At 39.9% G+C, this 21,557-nt stretch overlaps 1 protein-coding gene and 1 long non-coding RNA gene across 4 annotated transcripts in view; both read left to right on the forward strand.

Annotated features, from left to right (window-relative positions):
* Positions 1–9,101, forward strand: part of LOC110053190 (glutamate--cysteine ligase catalytic subunit-like) — a 17,051-nt gene extending 7,950 nt beyond the window's left edge. For all 3 annotated transcript variants that reach the window (XM_020759394.2, XM_020759395.2, XM_020759393.2), the window contains exons 9-19: positions 152–288; positions 1,051–1,125; positions 1,640–1,756; positions 1,873–2,011; positions 4,259–4,371; positions 4,963–5,055; positions 5,520–5,624; positions 6,328–6,409; positions 6,522–6,613; positions 7,072–7,192; positions 7,485–9,101. In XM_020759394.2, the coding sequence (XP_020615053.2) occupies positions 152–288; positions 1,051–1,125; positions 1,640–1,756; positions 1,873–2,011; positions 4,259–4,371; positions 4,963–5,055; positions 5,520–5,624; positions 6,328–6,409; positions 6,522–6,613; positions 7,072–7,192; positions 7,485–7,729 (1,319 nt within the window). In that variant the 3' untranslated portion in view covers positions 7,730–9,101. The remainder of the gene's footprint in view (positions 1–151; positions 289–1,050; positions 1,126–1,639; positions 1,757–1,872; positions 2,012–4,258; positions 4,372–4,962; positions 5,056–5,519; positions 5,625–6,327; positions 6,410–6,521; positions 6,614–7,071; positions 7,193–7,484) is intronic.
* LOC149105128 (uncharacterized) overlaps positions 1–21,557 on the forward strand; it is an 88,294-nt gene that overhangs the window by 54,339 nt on the left and 12,398 nt on the right. The window lies entirely within an intron of this gene.

Consider the following 21,557-nt stretch of genomic DNA (forward strand, 5'->3'; position numbering starts at 1 on the left):
CTGTAGTAGACGGTTTCTTTCACATGCGTGTTTTTTGCCTGCTTGAGAATCTATCAAAATAATTATTGTAACACTGAATGTTGACCAGACTGGCCTTCGTTAACATAAACCATGTACATTTATGTTCTGTTATTGTGTTTTTGATAACCAGTCTTTAAGGATGTGAACACTCCGTCACCATTCATTGAGAAGTTTCCCGATGTCGAAGGTGAAGGTGCCAAGGCCGCCTTGCCAGATCACATCTATGTGGACAGCATGGGATTCGGCATGGGAATGTGCTGTCTTCAGGTACGTGTACTACTCACAAACGCATTACTTTGTTGACCTAATAATAGCCGTATTCTTTAAGAGGAGACAATAAACTGCATGTAATGCTAAAGAAAACATGTAACACGGACTACGAATTCCGAGTGTGGGAAAACAGTTACCACGGATTCCAAGCGCGGGAAAAGATTTACCACGGATTCCAAGCGCGGGAAAACATTTACCACGGATTCCAAGCGCAGGAAAACATTTACCACGGATTCCAAGCGCGGGAAAACATTTAACACGGATTCCAAGCGCTGGAAAACATTTACCACGGATTCCGAGCGCGGGGAAACATTTAACACGGATTCCAAGCGCGGGAAAACATTTAACACGGATTCCAAGCGCGGGAAAACATTTAACACGGACTCCAAGTAGGTAAATCATGTAAAATGGAGGAAAATGAGTAAACACGGTTTCTATGCTCAGAAAAACATGTAACACGGCTGCCAAGTACGGGAAAAGCAAGACTCGAAATCAAACAAAGCAAACAAACAAGCAAAAATTAATGTTAGCCAAAGTACTATTCTTTATCTTGCACCTGATTGGCTAAGTAGATGACTGGTCCGTTCTCATTGGCTGTCTTATTATGCACGTGACCTATACGCTACGAAAACACGAAAACAAAGGTGGCGGGAAATAATTGTCTGAACATTTTGGTGTTACTGACCTAAAAGCTCTCAGTAAATTAATTAGTTTGTAGATTACGTCAACAAATTGCTGCTTTTTTATTTAACATTACAGATGACTTTCCAAGCGTGCAGTATCAGCGAGGCAAGAAATCTGTATGATCAGCTGGCAGTGGTCACTCCTATAGTTGTAAGTATTATATCTTATCATGTAGAAAACACGATATAGACGCTTTCCATTCGACCAAAAATTCCAATTTGAACTTCCGGAGCAATTCAGTGGTGAGTGGAACATCATTTTCCGGAATTCCGGAAAAGAGGACAGTCTTTCTTTTCGCTAAATTACTTAGCGGGAATTCTGTTCCATTTGATTTCCTTTCCCGGGATTTTCCGGTTGAATTGTTGCCATTACGATATTTAACAATTTGGGGGTTTTCCGGAAACTTTCCCAGGAAAATCCCATACCATTTCTCCCTTTACTTGAGTTTCGGAATTTGCGGTTGAATTTAAAAATTTCCGATATTTCGCGCTTTCTCGCATGAGGTGGTGCTGACGAGAGAAGTGGGCCTAATTTTTGAAATGAAACTCAGTCTTTGTAAAGTTTAGTTATGTTTGTTTGGTAGAAACTCTTAATTGATTGAAATTTATGGGCCACCAATTATGTCAGTGTTGCTACAGTGAATTTCCCTGTGCTTTTCTTGAAGATGGCGCTGTCTGCAGGCACCCCAATACTTCGCGGATACCTCGCAGATCTTGATTGCCGCTGGAGTGTAATTTCAGGCGCAGTGGATGATCGTACACCCGAGGAGAGGGGACTGGAGGTGAGTTTGAAGAAGATACGTGGCTAGGCTGAGCTTAGCTGTTGGTGACCTTGCGTAGGACATGATTCCAAACCTTTGTTTGTAATGTATTCTTTTGTTTGTTTTCTCTCTTGCAGCCTTTGAAGGAAAACAGGTTTGTCATCCCCAAGTCGCGATATGACTCCATCAGTACATACCTGTCACCAGAGGGAATTAAGTACAGTGACATTGACTTGGTGTACGACAATGAGATTTATCAGCAGCTCGTGGATGCTGGTTAGTGACGTTAGTCTCAATAAGCAGCACAAAATAGTGTTGCATATAGGTACCTTGTAGCCACTGAACGAGGGCATTAACACTCCTTTCGGGAAAAAAAAAAAAGCGTTAAAAAACGTTATCCCTGTGATTGCCAAAATATGGAACTTCTTGAGCGGTAGCTGCCGTTTTGGCTGCTTTGCCCTTCTTCTTGGACGACTTGGTTACATGTTCACTCATTTTATGCAACCAACAGAGCAAGTTTGTTCAACTTTGCTCCTTTACCATCATTTCGGACCCCTGAACACACCAGAGAGTGGCGCTTATTCCAAGTCAACTACATGTAGGTACACAGAACGTAGACAATCACAAGGGTAGATTGTGGCAGTTTATATATCTAATAGAGATGGACCTGTGATTAACCTACAAAACTAACATCGTCTGTTATCATCCTTACTCTTAACTGTTGCGAAATCTAAATTCTTATTAATAGGTAGCAGTTTTCGCCTAAGTAAAGTTGAGTCGACACCCTTCTTGACAACGTAGACTCTTTTATTATATGGAGAAGAGTGTTTTACTGGGAACTAAACCACTCGTAGATTCCATACGCCACTTCATCCGGGACCCGAGTGGCGTATTTTCCGTATGTCACCTTTGTGAGTGTCGTATCGTTCAATGAAGTCACGATTCCCGCCTTTTGCTTTTGTTGAATTGGTTTCTCCATATAATAAAAAGAACCTTACACGTTGGCTCGAAGATATGAATTTTATGCTCTCGTGGCAACAACAATATCTCACTCGTTCGCTTCGCTCACTCGTGAGATATTGTTCTTGCCACTCGAACGTAAAATTCATATCTTCTCGCCACCGTGTAATATCCTCTACATACATACTTGGGTGTAGTGATTAACAACCGGTTCTCCTGGTCTCCTGGGAGGCGCGGTAGCCTCATGTTTAGTGCGCTCGACTCCGGAGCGAGCGGTCTGGGTTCGAGCCCTGAGGCCTGTTTCTCGAAAGCCTAAGAAACGTTTCGGGCCCGTAAAGCCATTTTTAGTTCATCTGCATCTAAAACGAGAGAAGTGTATACGCCTGAAACTTCTTGTATGAAGGGAACCTCTGTTCGTATTAAGAATATGTAAATAAAACAGCTCTGTAATCATAAGGTTTAAGATTTTGCTGCGGTTTTCCGGGTGCGAAAACATTTCGGGACTTATGAGAAACGGGGCTCTGGCCGGGGACACTGTTGTGTTCTTGGGCAAGACACTTAGCTCTCACAGTGCCTCTCTCCACCCAGGAGTATAAATGGGTACCGGCGAACTGTTGGGGAAACCAAACAAATTGCGGGGAAGTGACCTGCGATGGACTAGCATCCCGTTCAGGGGGAGTAGAGATACTCCTAGCCGCTTCATGCTACAGAAACCTGGATAAGCTCCGGCAGCTATGAGCCAGTCGGCTCCAAGGCTTCACTTTTCTCCCGGTCTGATCACATTGAGTCTGTGCGTAGCAAAATAAGTAAAAAATTAGGCCTTTTGAGGCGTATTAAGTCATGCCTCCCCCCTTAGTGCAAGAGTTACTTTTTTAATAGCTTTGTTTTACCTCTTTTGACTGTGGAGACATAATTTGTGGTGACAGGGGAAACGCCTCCTTAATGCCCGAGCTACAAGTGTTACAAAATAAGGCTGCGCGCCTTATATTAGATCTTCCTGCGCATTCATCAGCTACTGAAGCGCTAAAGAGGCTTGGATGGAAGCCTCTAACGCGCCGCAGACTGGAGCATCGTGCTGTTTTCATTTATAAATTACTCAATGACCATTTCATCAACAATCTCATTTAATGGCGATTTTCATGGTTATAATACCAGGTCTAGAAATAACATCCGCAAATCTACCGCCAATAGAACCTGGGGTCACTGGTCTTCAATTAACCTCTGTTCAGAAATATGGAATAGGTTAGACATTTCATTAAGGAATGTAGAGTCGCTGACTTCATTTAAACGTGGCTTGTCTAAAGCCGTTTTATGAAGGTTTTTATTTAGTTTTCTTCTAACTTTTGTATACATATTCTTAGATTTTTTAATTTATTTTCTTTTTGTATTTTATATTTCTCAATTTGTAGTTATTTTTATCTAAGTAATTTTTTGGAGGACCCTTCTGTAAACCACTCTACTGTGATGTTGGTATCCTCATTTAAGATTACTAACTACTTCTACTACTATCTTTGTGTTATTTTTCTCGTTTGATGTCCTTGTTTTGTTCAATTCCCATTTTAGGTATCGATGAACAGTTGGCTCGCCATTATGCGCATTTATTCATCCGGGATCCTTTGACCTTGTTTCATGAGCACATCTATGAAGACGATGAGCAGAACACGGATCACTTTGAGGTAACACCAATATCAAGTAAACTACCGCCCCCCGCCCGCCCCCACCGTTACCCCCGTTTCTGCGTCCTATTGTTAGAGATCTCCATATGATGATTTGCAAATTACTGCAACATATGAAATAATGACTTGATTTTTTTCCCTTGATCGTGTCAATGTAATTACATAAATGTGTTAGTACTGTAGTTGCCAGCATGTAACAATCTTTTTTCAAACTGATTGATTGTTAATACTTTGTTGGAATTTCGTGACTTTCTATTAACTTGTATCATCGCCATTTTTGTTATCTGACTTCTGCGCATTCATACTCTGTGTGTCACTTTCCTATTCGTTTGTTGGTTTTTGTTGCACGTCACAGGTGGGACCCAACCAATGGTGAATCCCTTCTAAAATTCTGACTGGACCTCTACTCACGATATGCAATGATAAACACGCTACTCTGCCGCCTTACTACTCTGATGCCGGGCCAATTAAGTGAATAATTTTTCGTCGTGCCGTTTATTGACTGTAGGATCAGGGTGATGTACCTATCCCTCATGAATAACAGAGAATTTGAACAGAATACTGAACAATTTGTTTTATTTTGCTCCTCAGAATATCCAGTCCACCAACTGGCAGACCATGCGTTTTAAACCGCCTCCCGCTAACTCGTCCATCGGCTGGAGAGTGGAATTCAGACCCACTGAGGTAATATATTAGTATAATTTTTAGTATCCTTATAGCTCCCGGCATTATGCATTGCGCAGTTACAAATGTTACATGTAGCAGTGGCTCTCAGCGAGCTCATTCAATAAAGGTACCTTTTTCCCTTGGAATACTTGAGGAAGTTTCCAGGAGAAAAGTATTACGAAGCCTCGATTCACATTTTTCTCTTCGCGCTAGGGAAGTTCTGAACGCATTTTAGATGAAGTGTAAGCAAAATGTCAGAAATAGTACATTTGAATTGAGCACTCACAGAATAGAACTGCAATGCAGACTTTGAAATTCTAAGGGAGCAGTGGAATCAGCTCGCTCGTTGTCTGCTTGTCTTTCTTTTCTTTTGTCTTGGTAATCTTGCCAGGTTAAACTTTTTAAGAGGTAAGAAAGATATCACATATATGTAGTGTAGTTAACCAGTTAATTACATTGTTTGGTTTTCTTGTTTTTTCCAGGTACAACTGACAGACTTCGAGAATGCCGCCTATGTAACCTTCATTGTGCTTCTCACGCGAGTCATTTTGTCATTTGACCTCAACCTGCTTATTCCCTTATCCAAGGTGAGAACTTACAAAGAAAAACTGCCTTCTGTCAGCAAATGTATGATGGATAGAACTTGTCCCACTCTTTCATTTATACATGTAGAGAACCTACACTTACCTGACCATGGTGATTAGACCATATTCGTATTCTCGGTACAGGACTGGAACTAGCTTGTAACTGAGGCTAATGCGGGAAATCTTTTCAAATACAAATGACATTAATCTCTTGTTAATGATATTCCTCCTCATGAGCCTCCATCGCAAGCTAGTTCCAGTCCCATACCGAGGATACGAATATGGCCTAGTGTACTTGGATACGATCACACATGAATGTTAGAAGTGCAGTCGTTAAATAGCCATGCCACTTTTCGAGTAAACCTTCATCGTTATAGATAAACATATAATAATTCAGTCCCGTCGTTTTGTAGGCTACGGGTAGTCCCTCCTTCGCTTAGTCCGTTGTGTCACGCGGCCATATTTTTCCACGCGGCTTTTTTAAGTTGTCGTTCGAAGGACTAAGCGAAAGAGGGACTATTCGTGGGTTACGACGTGTACAATTACGATAATTATCTTGTTTATTTATTATTGTTAATTGTTCATTGATTTTTTTTTTTTTTTTTTTTTTTGCGGGAGGAAATTATTGTTATTGTTGTTGTTTTGCTGTTTTTTTTTTTTTTTTTTTAAACAAACAAAAAACATTGCCTTCGTCTTTTTATGACAGGTTGACGAGAACATGATAACTGCTCAGCAAAGAGATGCTGCTCGTCAGGGAAAGTTCCACTTCAGGAAAACTTTGAAGAGATGTAAGTGATAACTCTGTTCCATTTGCTTAGCGATTTTCTTTTTTTCTGTACAATCTTCGCGTAACAATTCAATAGTTTTATTGAAAGGTCGCTCCTTGTTTACATTTCCAAGGTCCCACTGTGACAAATGGAGACGTCCAAAATGGTGATTCAGATTGCGACGGGTTCGAGCTGATGACGATTGACAAAATCATCAACGGCAAGGTGAGACAGACTGAAAATATTTTCGTTGCATTTTTTTTTTCCTCTTTCTGCAATGTAAGTTTACACTTACTCTTTACATTCGGTGAAGTGGTGACGGAAAGCATTTGATGCGGTTTCAGAGTGTAAACGCGGCTTTCAGGTTTCTCCGGCGTAGTGTGAACGGGGCCTAACTTGTCTAGGACTTCTCTTGGAAGTTTGTTCATTTGTGCTGATGTTGCATCATTCTTTATTTATACGATTATGGCAGCTCGTAAACTGATGTGAACGCGCCAACTAACTTAACACATACGTGTAGCAACTAGCCTACTAAATTTTTTTTTTTTCCTTTAAAGTTTTCTTTCTTGGTTCTTATTTCTTTCTCCTCTCGTTTTGTTATTGTTGTTGTTGTTATTGTTGTTGTTGTTGTTATTGTTGTTGCTGTTGTTTTCTTATTCCTTCTTTAATTATGTCTCATGTAGGATGGTGAATTTCCCGGACTCATACCGCTGATCGAAAGTTACCTTGGCAACGTGGATGTCGACATTGACACACGATGCACCATTTCCCAATATTTGAAACTTATTTCGAGGAGAGCTTCAGGTGAGTTTGGTCGATCTAATGCTGCGTTTTGAAAATTATATTTTGAGGGGCAATAATAACTAACTTAGAACTTGTGGATGTTATCAAAACAACAAAAACAACAAAAACAAACAAACAAATAAAAAACCCTTTTCCTATTAGTGCTCTTCCATGAATTAATCCATTACGGTAAGCTCCGTCCTGGTAGGCAACCTAGATTTATCTAGAGAACATTGCTATTGGTTTTGTGAGTTGGTATTTTCTTGTTCAAAAGCATGAATAAGTGAGTCAAACGTTTTCCTCTGTGTTTTAGGTGAGCTGCTGACTACAGCGCAGTGGGTTCGCAGATTTGTCGACGAGCACCCCGATTACAAGAAAGATTCGGTTGTTAGTGAAACGATTTGTTACGATCTAATGAACACTTTTGATCGTATTAGTCGGGGAGAAGTCGGCGCACCGCAACTCTTTGGAAAACCCACATCGAAAACGAGCGATGTGTTGCTGAAGAAATGCTTGGAAATTAAGGAAGAGATGCGGAAAATAGAGGCTGGAAAATAAGTGAGATGATTCACTCACCAATGCAAATACTGTGCTGTATATAAATCATATTTTGAAAACTATCAACTGAGCCTTCGATTGTCATGTTTTAGTCAGTGTATACACTACATGTAAGTAAGATAATGTGTCTTTGACTAGTAAGTCCACATCTCGTCTGAACAGACGATTCTTCCTGGATGGTAGTAGGACTGTCAAAGTTTCTTCGTAAATACTTTACTAGATAGCAATTACAGTATCATACGTGAAAGTAATAGTTCCAAGTTAAAATATTAATTCTCGTTACTTACCATTGCGGATTTCAAGATAAATTATGAGAATTTAGTTGAAGATGTAAAGAATATCCTCTAGTTAATATAGTTTTCTTTTATACTTTTTATTACCTGTCGGGTGGTAAAGGCAATCAGCTGTTGATTACTTGAGAAATGAAAGAATTAATAGCAAGCTGAAGTTGCCTTAGAACTGAGAAGAGAGCGAGCTCGTCACATGTAGTTTTATCTGTGCTTGGAAACGGTCCTATTTGCTACACTCGGTGCAATCGTGAGAACTTGTTATAGTTCTGCAGAACAAACTATAGGTTGCGCTTAACGAAAAAAAAAAAGCTATACCGATAATCAGTCACAAACGAAAGCAAAAATCATGTGAAGCTGTCAGTTGGGTAGAGGTATGCATGTTCGTGAAGGATCGCAGCTTTTAAATGATTTCGGAGAGGTTATTTCTTTTGGTTAATCTGTCAGGGTCCACTTGAGATACTCGTAGGCTTTGCTTTCAGAGTCTCGCTACAGTCTCCGTATTTCTTTTGTTCTTGTTTTGATCTTTGTTGCTAATCGAAGATACATGTGTCACGCAACATTATCTGGTTTTGGTTGTTTTGTTTGTTTGTTTTGCGGTGGCTTGTGATTGCTTATCATTATTATTATTATTTTTCATTTTGGTATTTATTAATTGAGTAAATACACACAATACATAACATTTTTACCAATTTATAAACAGGCAACTATTCATGCAAGAAATTGACAAAACATCCATTTAACCAGGTGTGAAATCATAAACACTTATTCCATGCGGTTTGTCGTGATATTTGGTGTCTCATTTAGTGTTATAACATTTGGCGACCGTATGATTATACATTGTAGCAACGAACTTAGAACGGAACTCAGAACAGAGATTTCATTCGTTGGTTAATGCTATATAAAAGCTATGCGATCGTACCACAGATCGAGACTTCAGTGTATAATAATTAGAAAATAGTTATCATTCACATGGCATGTAAAAACATGGTTGTCCCTACTACCGTCACATAAAGGTGTGGATTGTAACAAGACATGAGTTCTAGGCTAGATTTCGTATTAGTAATAAAGTCGTAGTTGATTTATTTTGCGCCAGTCGTCTACAATCTTGCTCCCTGGGTTTTCCCTTAGACTGATCGATACGGGTTGGAAAAGGATTAGGGCTAGGTTCCATTGCAGAATTTTGGAGACATATTCATTGATTTTGCAACTTCAAAGTACCAGCATTATCTCCTCCTCCTCCTCCTCCTCCTCCTCCTCCTCCTCCTCCAGCATTCTTAACGACGATTAATCCGCAAGATCAGCGCTCAATCGATGGTTTGTTCGTTTCTTGAATTTTGTCATAGTTTTGATTAATTGGTAACAGGGCTTCGCGTCGTCCAATTCAGTCTGTAATCATACTCGTGATTAAATTATCAAATCGGACTCCCGCTTCGCGGTCGTCCGATTTTGTTAATCACTCTATGATTACAGACCGAATTGGACTCCACCCAGTCCTATTACCAGAAATAGGGACTTAAAGCAACGACAACGCGGACGGCGACGGGAACGCGATAAGATCAAGGAAAAGCCAAAAGGTCCACTGTGCAGGATTGGCGGGAAACAGGTTGACGTTCTGCGTTCGGGCCCGACGTGAGTGACGCTCATTTCGCGTTGTCTGAAAGCGTGAGTTTTCGCTTTCGTTTCCTCTACTGTGTCAACGCTAAATAACCCGTGGTACAGATTACGAGGAACTTTAATGCTTTTTTTCTCTTGTTATGTGAGATATTTGATTTTAAAGAAACGCCGAGAAACCTGAAGCGAACTCAAGCCAGTCGGCGAACATGTGAGTACCGTATAATATATCTTTTTGAAAGCTTATGTAAATAAAAACAACTTACATGAATTTCAATCGAGATTTTTCCTTTCAAGAAGTACTCAAATGTCAAATGGCCTATTATGGTGAAATTCTAACACATTTAAAAGGGTAGACACCATTAAAACTTGTGTGGCTGTTTCCATTTTCAGTCGTAACATCAGGGGTTTACTTATAGATCTTTATCAGTCGGCACACTGATTTGCATTTGTCGCGCCAGTCTGATTAAATATCTGCTGATAATAAGTTCATTTATTTCATTGTACAACTCAGCGAGAAGAGGGCCAAGGGGCAAGTTGCGTTTGTGGAAGCGAAATTCGGACAGGCACTCGTCGTCTTCAAACCATCGAAGTTGAAATCAGGAAAGGAATCATAAGGTTGGTCGAGATCATTTAATAGACCGGTTTAAATCGTTCAAAAGTAGAAGTTCGTCATCGTTTAACACACCTTCGTCGTGGATTATCAAGAGTTGATTGCGAACTCCTTTCAATGAAGTCATCCTAGTTCATCCTGATAAACAGAGGACGAATATCAATAATGTCAATAAGCTTGACAGTGCAGAAACCGCGGTTTCCGACGGTGCTGCTTTACGTTTGTGAAAAGGGAGCTTAAGCACGCGCGTTTTTGAGACGCGGACGGCAACCGGAAGAGAAGATTTCGCATGCTTGGACCGTATTGTCCCCCAGATTTTTATACTACTCATCTCTAATGAAGAAAAGATACTTAGCAATGTGAATATGGTTGTGTGAGGACAAGTTTAAAGTGAAAAAAGCTCACTTCCGGTTATCGTCCGCGTCTCAAAAACGTGCGTGCTTAAGTTCCCTCCACAACGGCGTTCTCTCCCCAGCCTTCTCACAGGTTTCGGCGTCCCCGTCGCCGTCCGCGATCCCGCTGCTTAAAGTCCCTATTAATCCTGACACCGAAGGGACAGAGCGAAGTGTCCATATTAGGGAGGTGTCCGTATTTGAGAGGTCACTATGATGACGTCACTTTTTAAGTCTCCACTGACAGTTTAAAGTGTTTAGTAACTAAAATCAGGCCCGAAAGTGAGTGTCTTGTGAATTTCTGAATCTAAATTGATTACATTTATTGTACTTCTCCGTTACATGTTGCACATACGAATTTTGGAACAAAACGAAATACTGCCCCTAGTTACCACACCGTATTATAAAATTACAATTCTAATAAAGGTTTAGCAATAGTTTGCAGGTGCAGCGATCAGTAACTAGAGTAACGAGTTAAGTGCCAATGTTTGTGTAACCGCCGACAGGAAATGGTACGTAACACAAATTATCGACACCTGGTCCTGGGAGTGTCTGTAATAAAGAGGTTAAATTTGTATGAATTTGCTCCCTAGGGCCGAGAGTTAGTGTCCGTTGTCCGTTTTGGAGAGGGTCCGTATTATAGAGGTTTTCTTTAGAGGAAATGTATGAGAATTTTGTCGGTACATCGGAAACTGTCCGTATGGAGAGGTTCGACTGTAGCAAGTTTTCGAGTTTTTGGCAATTTTTAAGTAACTTTTTGGCATTCCAGTGAGGAACTTTCCAGCATTTTACGAGCACAGTCGTGACAGCCGACCTTTGCCTGTTTTGTCGTTGGCCAACAGATATTTTGCAAATCTCGAACTATATTTTGTATTACAATAAAGTTTCGTCTTCCCTTTATGTTTTTCAACATGTTTTCACCACAGATATGTACAAGTTTTCGTCGCGATCCGCAACAAAAAGTCATACTGTGCCCCTTAGCTTTTTTGTCACAGTACAACTGTAACACTGTACCCGTTTCTACCTCTACCACAATGACTGTAAGACTTTTATTCTAAGAACTATATTAATTACGGTTGTTAAGTTCATTGCCAAAATATGCGTAGTGAATGCTGACCGCCCTTGTAGAAAGTACACTCTCTGTTGTTGTTCAGTTGTCCTGTTGCGCGTTAATTTCTCCTACTCTGCACAAACTCTGATTCAGTTTTGCAATACAGCGCAAGAATCCAGAGCTCGAGCGATCACGATCACAGATTAGTCCTGCATGAGCTGTTTTCGTGCGGAAATAAAGCTTGCTTGTCTTCGGTTTCACAACCTGCTTGATACCAGAAACACAGTATAAAGCGCGACCTACAATGGGAACTCAAATGAAAGATCAACACAGTTATGAACACAATTGCTACTTGACACAACTTAAGGTGGTCTTATACCTTCAAAATATTCTTTTTTAAAAACGAAAACAACTGTGGGACAGTTTTGGTACCACATTAATTAATTAAGGTCATTCCACTGAAATAGAACCTGCGCTGAGATTTTTGTGAAACTTTGCCTATTGATTGTTTATATTATAGGAAATTAAATTTTGAAATAAAAATGAGGGGTCCCCACGTTCGTTTAGGAGCAACAGCACCTTGTTTATACCCATATAAATCCTATAACAGCACCATGATTGAAGTCACGATTGCTTGCTAAATTCACGTTTCCGACGATTGTTTTTTGTTCTACACTGAGAACTGGTCAATATTTATTTTACACAGAGAAATTTATTACTCAATTCAAAACAACAGAAAAAAAATGATAGGTCACCATACTCGTTTGCGAGAAAATGACGATTTACCTCCATGGCGAGGTCCAGCCGTAAAGAAAAAGCGGCCATTTTTTAATGCGCGCGCGCTAATCACGCGTGAAATTATACGCAGTAGGGATGCACAATGCAATACTGGGGAATGACCTTAATAACTAGCCCCTAAGTGCTAAAAAGTGGTGTTAATTATAAACACGACAGCGTACTAATCAATGGTTCGAGAAGCATGGAGTTGAGTTCATCCTGTCCATAAGCAAGTTGTCCAGGGAACAAGTCTACGAAAACAGTGTTTTGAGGGGTTTTTCCCCGTGAAAATGGGAAAAGATTTTACTAATATCAACTAACATTAAATATGTTAACTGGATAATAGGTAAAGCATTTTTGCAAATTGCACATTTTAGAGGTTTGCGACCTAGATAATTGTGTCCATTACCAATCTTGAAAATTTGACAACATTCGATTAAAACGCAATGGAGATATTGAGTGCGCGATATTGGTGATCCGTCTGTTTGGTCATTTTGAGAAATAAGTCTTAACAGTTTTACTTCAAAATTCTCATAAGTACACAAGCTTTCCTTTAAAGATCTGTAAAGTATCATTCGGATGTACTGAATTGAATCCATTTTGTGAGTACTTTTAGACTGTAAATAACCGTTTCTATGGCCGCTGCTATGTTGAAATATAGCTACTAGTGTGTAGATTTCTTAATTTAAACGTAAATCAGGGAGTAATTAGAGCAAAATCGTTTCAAAATACGACTTGCAAATGGCCAGGGATGTAGAATCTTCATGTTTCGAAAAAATGTCGACTTTTTGGAGAAAAATTTATATCTGAAAGGATCTTGCTGGGCTTTTCAAGCACGCAAATACTGTTCACGATGCCAATTCGACCACGTTTGTTTTAAATGCATGCGGTGGGCAACACCCGGGAAGCCTGTGTTTCGCCCCTACCAAAACCCGTTTCGCACTCGGTTCAAAAGTCAAACGAGCTGGACCTCAAGTATCGGGTCCTGCGAAGCAAGCCAGTTACCCCAGTAAACGTGGACAGGCTTGAATATTTACTCCATGGGTACGAAGAATTTCTTGTTAATGATTTTCGTTACGGTTTTCGCATTCCGTTTGTTGGTGAGTGGTTCGCGTGTGGATGTCCTAATCTTAAAAGTACTTTGGATCAACCAGACATCACTCGTTTAAAGTTTAAAGTTACGCAAGGAATGCGATGCGGGACGCATTGTTGATCCATTTTTCTCCCCGTCCTTTTCGCTGTTCCGCTGTTCCACGTTAGGCATTGTCCCTAAAAAAGACCCCTCTAAATTTCGCTTAATACATCATTTATCTTTAAATCCAAGAGGTTGTTCGGTTAACGATTTCATTCCTGGCTACTGCTCTACTGTCAAATAAGCTTCGGTTTTGGATGCGACAAAGGAAATTAAACGTTTGGGGCAGGGTTGCTTCGTGGCTAAAACTGACGTGAAATCTGTTTTTCGCATTATTCCAATTCACTCTTCTGACTATATTCCTTGCTAGGTATGAAATGGGACAATTTATACCATTTTCATAGGTGTATTGCACTTGGCTTTTCCAGTTCCTGCGCTATATTTGGACCTTTAGTACAGTACTAGAATGGTTAGCAAATGATCATTTCGGTGCTTGCGCAGTTTTACATACTTTAGATAATTTTCTCTTTATCGTTCCAACCAGAGATCAATGCGAACATGACTTGGCGAATTTTGTTTTACTGTGTAATTATCTTGGGGTTCCTTTAGCTAGCTCCCGAGAAAACGGTTGGTCCCGATACGGTTTTACAGTTTGCAGGAATAACACTAGATTCAGTCCACCTCGAGGCGCGACTTCCAGAAGATAAGCCCTACAAATGTCGCGTCATGTTAAAAGCTTTTCAGGCGCGGCACTCTGTTTGTTTGAAAGAATTACAGTCCTTGCTCGGTTTATTGAATTTTGCTTGTCTTGTTGTTGTTCTTGGCAAAGTTTTTCTACGTTGCTTGATCGATCTCACTATAGGTGTCACGAAGCCTCATCATCACATACTTACGGGAAGATTGGGAACTAAAACACCTGTTGTAAACACAAAATGGCCGTGGCATTTATCATTTATCCTTCCTTGGATCGCTGGATCACTGTTTACTGTTCATACAAGTAGGTGTGCCAAGAGTTGCCCAAAAGAGTGCTTCTACAAACTTTTCAAGAGGAGTCTACATGATTAAACCGGCCTCGAGGAAAACAATGGTCAGTGACAGTTGCAAAGAACATCGAAGTATGTGACCGTCAGGCTCAACACAGATGAGGAACGTATAAATGTACTTTATATACAAACCTACCGCTGGAAGGAAAAGCTGGCACTTTTGATGCTACCTAGGTTTCAATGATCGCTACAAAGGACCAAAACTCTAATCTGGAAGCCAGGTGAGAGATTTACGTGAATTTATCAGAGCACTTTACGAAGGCGAGTGTGTTAGTTACTCACTGGAATATTTTCAAAATTTCCTGAACTTTAAGCGGTCGTTAGTTTTGAAAACCTAGTGAGCAGACAAATTGTATTATTGTTTTAAATTAAGGGCCATTTATACTTTCTATTCGTGTAGTTCAGCAGTTTCAAACATGTGCCACATTTTTAAAATTAAACGTGCCTTCAAAGTAGAGCTATTTTCGCGTTTGGATCAAAACTCGATTTAACGGGTAGAAAATCTTCTTTTAACCGTTGAATGAACAACATTAAATTATAATTGCAACGTGGCTAAACAAACTGCTATGATATATCTATAGTTGAAAAAAAGAATTGGGACTTTTAAACGAATATTAATTTTTTTAGAGCGCCGGGGCACGGCGGAAAAACCGCTGATTGGCTGAAAAATCCGTTGTCTTGGAGCATGCTCAAGCGCTCGCCGCTGACAATTTGCGGCTGCGAACGAGTTTCGAAAATGTCTGAATATTTTGCAAGCGGGAGCATCGAACAACAAGAAATATTGTGGATTTTTACCCAGTTAGAACTTCTACTTGTCGCAGAGAATGCGGATTAAGCAAAAGTAAGTATGTTGCAAATGTTAGCCTGGTTTTGTTTCCTTCTTTGAGTGTTATTCTTTGTGTTGTGATTTATTTTGTCCGTTGGTGTCGTGTTTATTTTGTGCCGAGCGGAAGCACCTGGTTAGCTTATTTACAATACTCTTCTGCTGCAGATATTGGAGTACAGATGACTTAACACAATGAACACAGCATAATGGAAAGCTATGTTGAAAGGTAAGCCAAGTTTTCCTTCCTTTCCTTCCGTAAATGGTTGATTTTTGCAATTGGCAACATTTTCTAGTTCGTGTGACTTCGGAAACTTTTTGGCTCGATGAGTCTACATTTGAAAAGTTGAAGATTTTGTTCGCTATCATTTGAATTACCCGTCATATCTTGACTTGCCTCTGGGAAGAGACCCGTTAGGTTTTTTTGTCTGCCATGTTCATATAAATAAGTGACGAAAACCGTTGACACTGTACTACAAATGAGCTTAATTTTGTAGATTTCAGGATATAAATCTTACATACAATGAACGTTTTAAAAGCGTAGCCAACTTATGTCCAGTCCGGATATCAGCATACTATTCAAGGTGACACATTTCTTTCTACGTTTGGATATATCCTCTGGCTTGTGTTGTCTACAATTGAAAAGTTCTTGCAGCAGTGCAAGAATCTGATATGACAGATGTACACTAAGGTTTGTTGTTATTGAATGGACTCATTGCGTTGTTTTGAAAGAGTTTGTAAAGGTTATCGTGTAAAATTATTTTTTGACCTGAAGGCAGACTTTTTTGGGTTTAATTAGTCAGATGATGATGAGGTTAATGAAATGTTTTTATTTATTTTTTATTGAGTGAAACCTCAAGAAGTAACAATCCTTTTGTTGTACTTCATGATTATGTTGTACTACATGATTTAAATTTCCCAGTTACAAAGTTAGCAAAATGACTGAGGTATTCACAATATAGGTTGAAAGAAGTTGCGTAGTCTTCAATGCTCTACGCAGTATTGTATAATGTATGAACAGTGCAGATACTAAGTTAATGACATTTCTTCTTGCAATGTAATAAGTATTCAAAGGATGAAGCCAAAGTATAGCTTAATTTAATTTTACATTTTATCCTCTTTTTTTACACAGTTAGACCTCAGATTTTCACAGCTCTCCTCCTCTCTTTCAATGACTTGATTCTCTGGCTGGGGACAGTGTGACGTGGCCATGTACATCAACGTGAAGAAGTTTTTTTCCTGGATGAAATGAATGCCATCTTCCTTGGAGAGGATACTAAATGATATGTTCCTTTCATAAAAAGATTTAGGAATAATAAAAGGGATAATTACGGAACCAAATGCATGGAACAAGTATTTCAGGATTCCCTAGTAATTAATAAAGAAAAATGTTTGAAGACAGAAAAATTATAGCTTGGTAAACAACTTGGTTGGGATTAGACTTCTTAAAAATTTGTAGATCATAATATTTTGGTGTGGAAGGTTATGCAATATTTAGCAGTAATTTATTCTTTGCAATCAAGGTGAATAGTGGCTGTTATTTAAAGGTTAAATAACACCCAATAGCACTTCCATTTACATCAGAAAGGTGGCACTTCAGTCCGCAAATAATCGAGTACAACTAATGGGAAGGATAACGTTCCCCAGAAGAATTTTTTACTTCTTGAACGAACTTTGACAGCCAGTAGTTGAGACTGCATGCAGGCATATCTGTAATGGCCGTTTCCAAAGTTTGCACTCTTTCTTCAAAGTCTTTTGTGGTAAAAAGACCACCGGGTTCCAAAGTACAGGACTTCACTAATTGATGCAGTTTCCATTCCTCGAAAACCTTACACCACCATTTGACTTTATAAGCTGTTGATTTTGGTACTGCATTATCAACACTTTTCTTCTCATCCTCCACACTTTTCGGCTACCGAAATCTCTCGAACGACTTTCTTGCGATATACATCCTGACTGAATGACAACTTGTAAATGCTGGCAACCCCAGCAACTTTCACATCTCAGAATGAATTAAATCGCACCATAACTGCAAATTAATTACGCTGGTAAAAAATATCATTGATATTGAAATTATCGAGGAAGGAATGTTAGACAGCAAACAATTCTAATTGGAAGTCTTTGTTTATTATTTCTTTAAGAGTGATCATGAGAAGTTATTTCCAAAACTTGTGCTTCGTGTTTCATCGGGGTATCCAAACACCTCGAAACAATAAAAGCACTCAGCCTACGGCCTCATGCTTTCATTTGTTTCTCGGTGTTTGGATACCCCGATGAAACACTCGCTCTCGTTTTGGAAATAGTACTTCTCATATCCAACAGGCATGAGTGGAATAATTGTTTTATTAAAAAGGCCCCCAAAATATAGAAAACTAGACTTAAATAACAATAAAAATGCTCAAAAAATCATGCATACGCTTTCCATATTTGTAGAGCATGGTATAATGGCTCATAACCCCTGATAGCTAAAACAATGAAAACTCTCAAATTGCATTATCCAGTGATCCAGTTTTTTAATGATGCTCATTGCTTGTGTGTTTGTGTTGGATTTTATTTTTATTTCAGTTTAGTTTTCTATATTTGGGGGGCGTTTTTAATGAAACAATTCTAGTCACACTTGTTTGGTCTTTTTGTTTGGGAATGGGAGAGGTTAACTTAACAGTAGTTTTTACATGTAGTTAATTTCAGTGAGGTGTTCAGAGGAAGGGGTTTGCTCCAAATGCATGTGTTATGATATGAGCCCTTGTTGCTTCACTGATGTTGATAGAGATTTGAATATCTTCTGGATCTGCTATAGTCTTATTTTCTACAGTAGTGTGTTATCAGCCCTCAGCCAAACACCCAACCTGGAAAGCCACATGATCACAATTTGTCTGGTCCCTATCCTTCAACCTACCAGAAGTACAAGACTCTAGCTGACATAGCTCATAGGGTCATGGATACAAAAACCATCCCTCCACAATAAGGTGGTGACCCCTTAGGATGGTTGGAAGTTGGGGGAGGGAGTAAACAAAATTTGGTGGCAGGGTCTGCAAGGGTATGGAATTTATCTGGAACACAATATGAAACAGTAGAATTTTATTGCAGTGTAGGCTACTGAACCTTCTCCTTAAAAGTATCTAGGAGAGATGGCATATGGTATTTGCTTCGAACAAGACTTAAACTTACTATTGGGGGAGGAGGGATGGTGCAGTTTTCATGTGTTTTGTCACAATAGTGCTTTTCGCAAAAAGGCATGCTTTCCAATGTGGTCAGTGTAAGATGCAGACTTTGGACTGCAGGCCAGGTGTTAAAATGCAGACTGTAGACTTTTCAAGTGTTACTGTGTGTTAACAGTAAACAGACCAACCTTATTCGGGCTAAAAGAAGTGAGAGTTCAGCCTCAATAGTTCTAGGGTTAGATTGAATATCACTCGGGTTAGCTGGGAAGGATCTAGGGGGCTTTGGCTGGTTTGGTCGAACCCCCTAGATTAAAAAAAAAAAAAAAGAAATAAAACATAACATGCGAACTTGGCCTCAGAATAACAGAAATCCCATTTCCAATTCAAGGACCACAATTTCATAAATTTCCAGCGTGAAAGCCACCGGTCCCCTTACAGGGGACTGCCTTTTGGCAGTTTGTATCTCGAAAGCCCTTCTCTGTATCCGCCCTAGGGTTAGCCTGAATATTTTCTTCAGTTAGCCTGTATAAGGTTAGCTCTCGATAAAACACGATTCTGTTATAATAATGTCTGCAGTATGTATTTCCCCCTCACTCTGCAGTCTGCAGTGCACAGTCTGCGTTTTACACTGACTGAATTTCGATGTAACTACAAGCCTTCACATAAACGAATGTTCCCCCAGTATAAATTAAAGTGGAACAAGAACCCCTTTTGGCGGATTGCTTTTTTCGTTAACACAATGGAGAAATGTTTGCAATAACGAAGCCCACAGCTAGCTGCGGGGAAAGCTGCGTAGCCAAGGAACAAGAATCGTAGTAAGTGTGAAGTAGCATAACCCATAATATCAAACACAGGCTAACATAAACAAAGAGCAATTTATTTTATCCTTCAAGCTGTATTACATATACAATACAACTTTCTACAATGCCATATTAAACCTCTATAAGCTTACTACAAGTTTTCAGCTCATGGCAGTACATGGCATCCACTGAAGCGGCAAAACAAAGCACGAATGAATAGCACACAAGCGAAACACACAACAAAATTAGGCATTAGCGTGTACTACTTACGAATTCGTCCTCCACGTTTCTTTCTTCAGGCAACGATACAAAAGTCCAAGAACAAATAGCATTTAAAAATTTTCATCAGCACGAAAAAAAAGTCATATTTTATATGTTCCGTAAAATTAAACAAGCTACAAGAAATTGCGGTTCAAAACCTTAAAGAACTTGACACGACCTTAAGAAAAGGAAAAACGGTACCTCGGGTGAATTTGGAAAAGCTGAAAGTTTCCTTTCGGAAGAGCTGTCTTTATCGCCCGAGAAATCTGACAACACCGTTTCGATCCTCTCAGTCACAGTCAAAACATCAGTATGGATCATTGCCCAAAGTAGCTGAGTTGTTTGTAACTGCCTTGAGCGAGCAAGATGTTGCCAAAAGCCATGACAATGACGTGTTCGTTTTTGATTCGTCGTCCGCCATTTTGAAAATGGAAAGGCGGGAAGACGAACCGAAATCTACTGCGCATGAGCAGCGGTTTTTCTGCCGTGCCGAGCGCCGGCAATATGTGCTATTTTTCCAGTTTCAGCAGGCATGCAACTCGTGTCGAGCGGACCGAACTTCAATTAATCCTAGAAAACTTCAATTAGAATTTTTAATCAAATAAAACTCATTTTAGTGATTGACTAGGTAAGGGCTTCGAAATCCCAGTTTATGAGAAAAATCGAATTTTCGAATTAAAATCAGTGGTCGGTTTTTTTAGAGACAGCCTCTTAACATCGCCGTTTTGTAATAGACCAATTTCGATATATTAAAATTCAGCCTAACACAATAGACCTCAGCACGAGGCTCTGGGGAATAAACCCCACAAACTCTGTAGTTATTCCCCAGAGCCTCGTACTGAGGTCTATTGTTTAAGGCTGAATTTTAATATATCGAAATTGGTCTATTGCCGTTCACATTTTGGGGTCATTTATGGCCAACCGGGGGGGGGGGGGGGAAGGAGTACTCCAGAAAAATTGGGTGGGGGTGTACGGTCCGCTTCCCAAAACCCTTACCCTAGTTATGACTAAAATCTGCGATATTTCCTATCTTATTTATGGCCTGACCAAAAATTCGAAACCCTATTTATGACCTAACCCTTACATCAAAACCACGTTTCAGACCTGCATTATAATTAGTTCCCTAGTTCAGACCAATGTTAAATTACCGTAAACATAATGGCGGTGAAGGGCTTTTGTCGATTTTCTTTTCAATAATGATGAAAAGATGGCTTCATCTTTAAAATATACCGGTCCCATATCAAGGCCAGAGTGCAATACCCATACCCTATTTATGACCAAAATGGCCAAAATCAGCTAAAATCGATACCCTATTTATAACCAAAACGGCTGAAAACCCATCCCCTTTGGGGGCGCACATACCTATATAGCCCATATAAGGCAGTAATCCCCCCCCCCCTCCCCGCGGGGGCCAACAAACGTAACATATTTTTCTCTGGTGATGCCGCCGTCGTGGACACTCAGACGTCCAAACACCCGGCTATCATGGTGCTCTTGAGGGAGTTGGTGTTGAGTTGCCTGAGACACAACATCTTTCAAGCGTGTCATATTCCGGGATTGCTAAATTCTAGCGCCGATTATATTTCACGTTCCCAGGTAACAGGGTTCAAGAGAATTTCACCAGATGCCGACCAGTTTCCAATTCTGGTACCCGAGAACTTAATGCCGAAGAGTTGGGTGCTAACCGCAGGGGGCCCATACAAGCGGCGTGTCTGTCATGTCCGAAATATAAAGAAATGTATGGGAATATTGAAGAGTCTTAACATCGTAAACTTATATCGAGTAACGTCTATGTCAAAGCTCAAAATTGACTGCATTGACTGTTACTACACGTTACTTGTTCTCCTCTTATAGGACTCACAACGTATCGCGGA

This window comes from Orbicella faveolata, unplaced genomic scaffold, assembly GCF_042242905.1.
Source record: "Orbicella faveolata isolate gen_17 unplaced genomic scaffold, um_ofav_v1 contig_34, whole genome shotgun sequence".
Taxonomy (NCBI): domain Eukaryota; kingdom Metazoa; phylum Cnidaria; class Anthozoa; order Scleractinia; family Merulinidae; genus Orbicella; species Orbicella faveolata.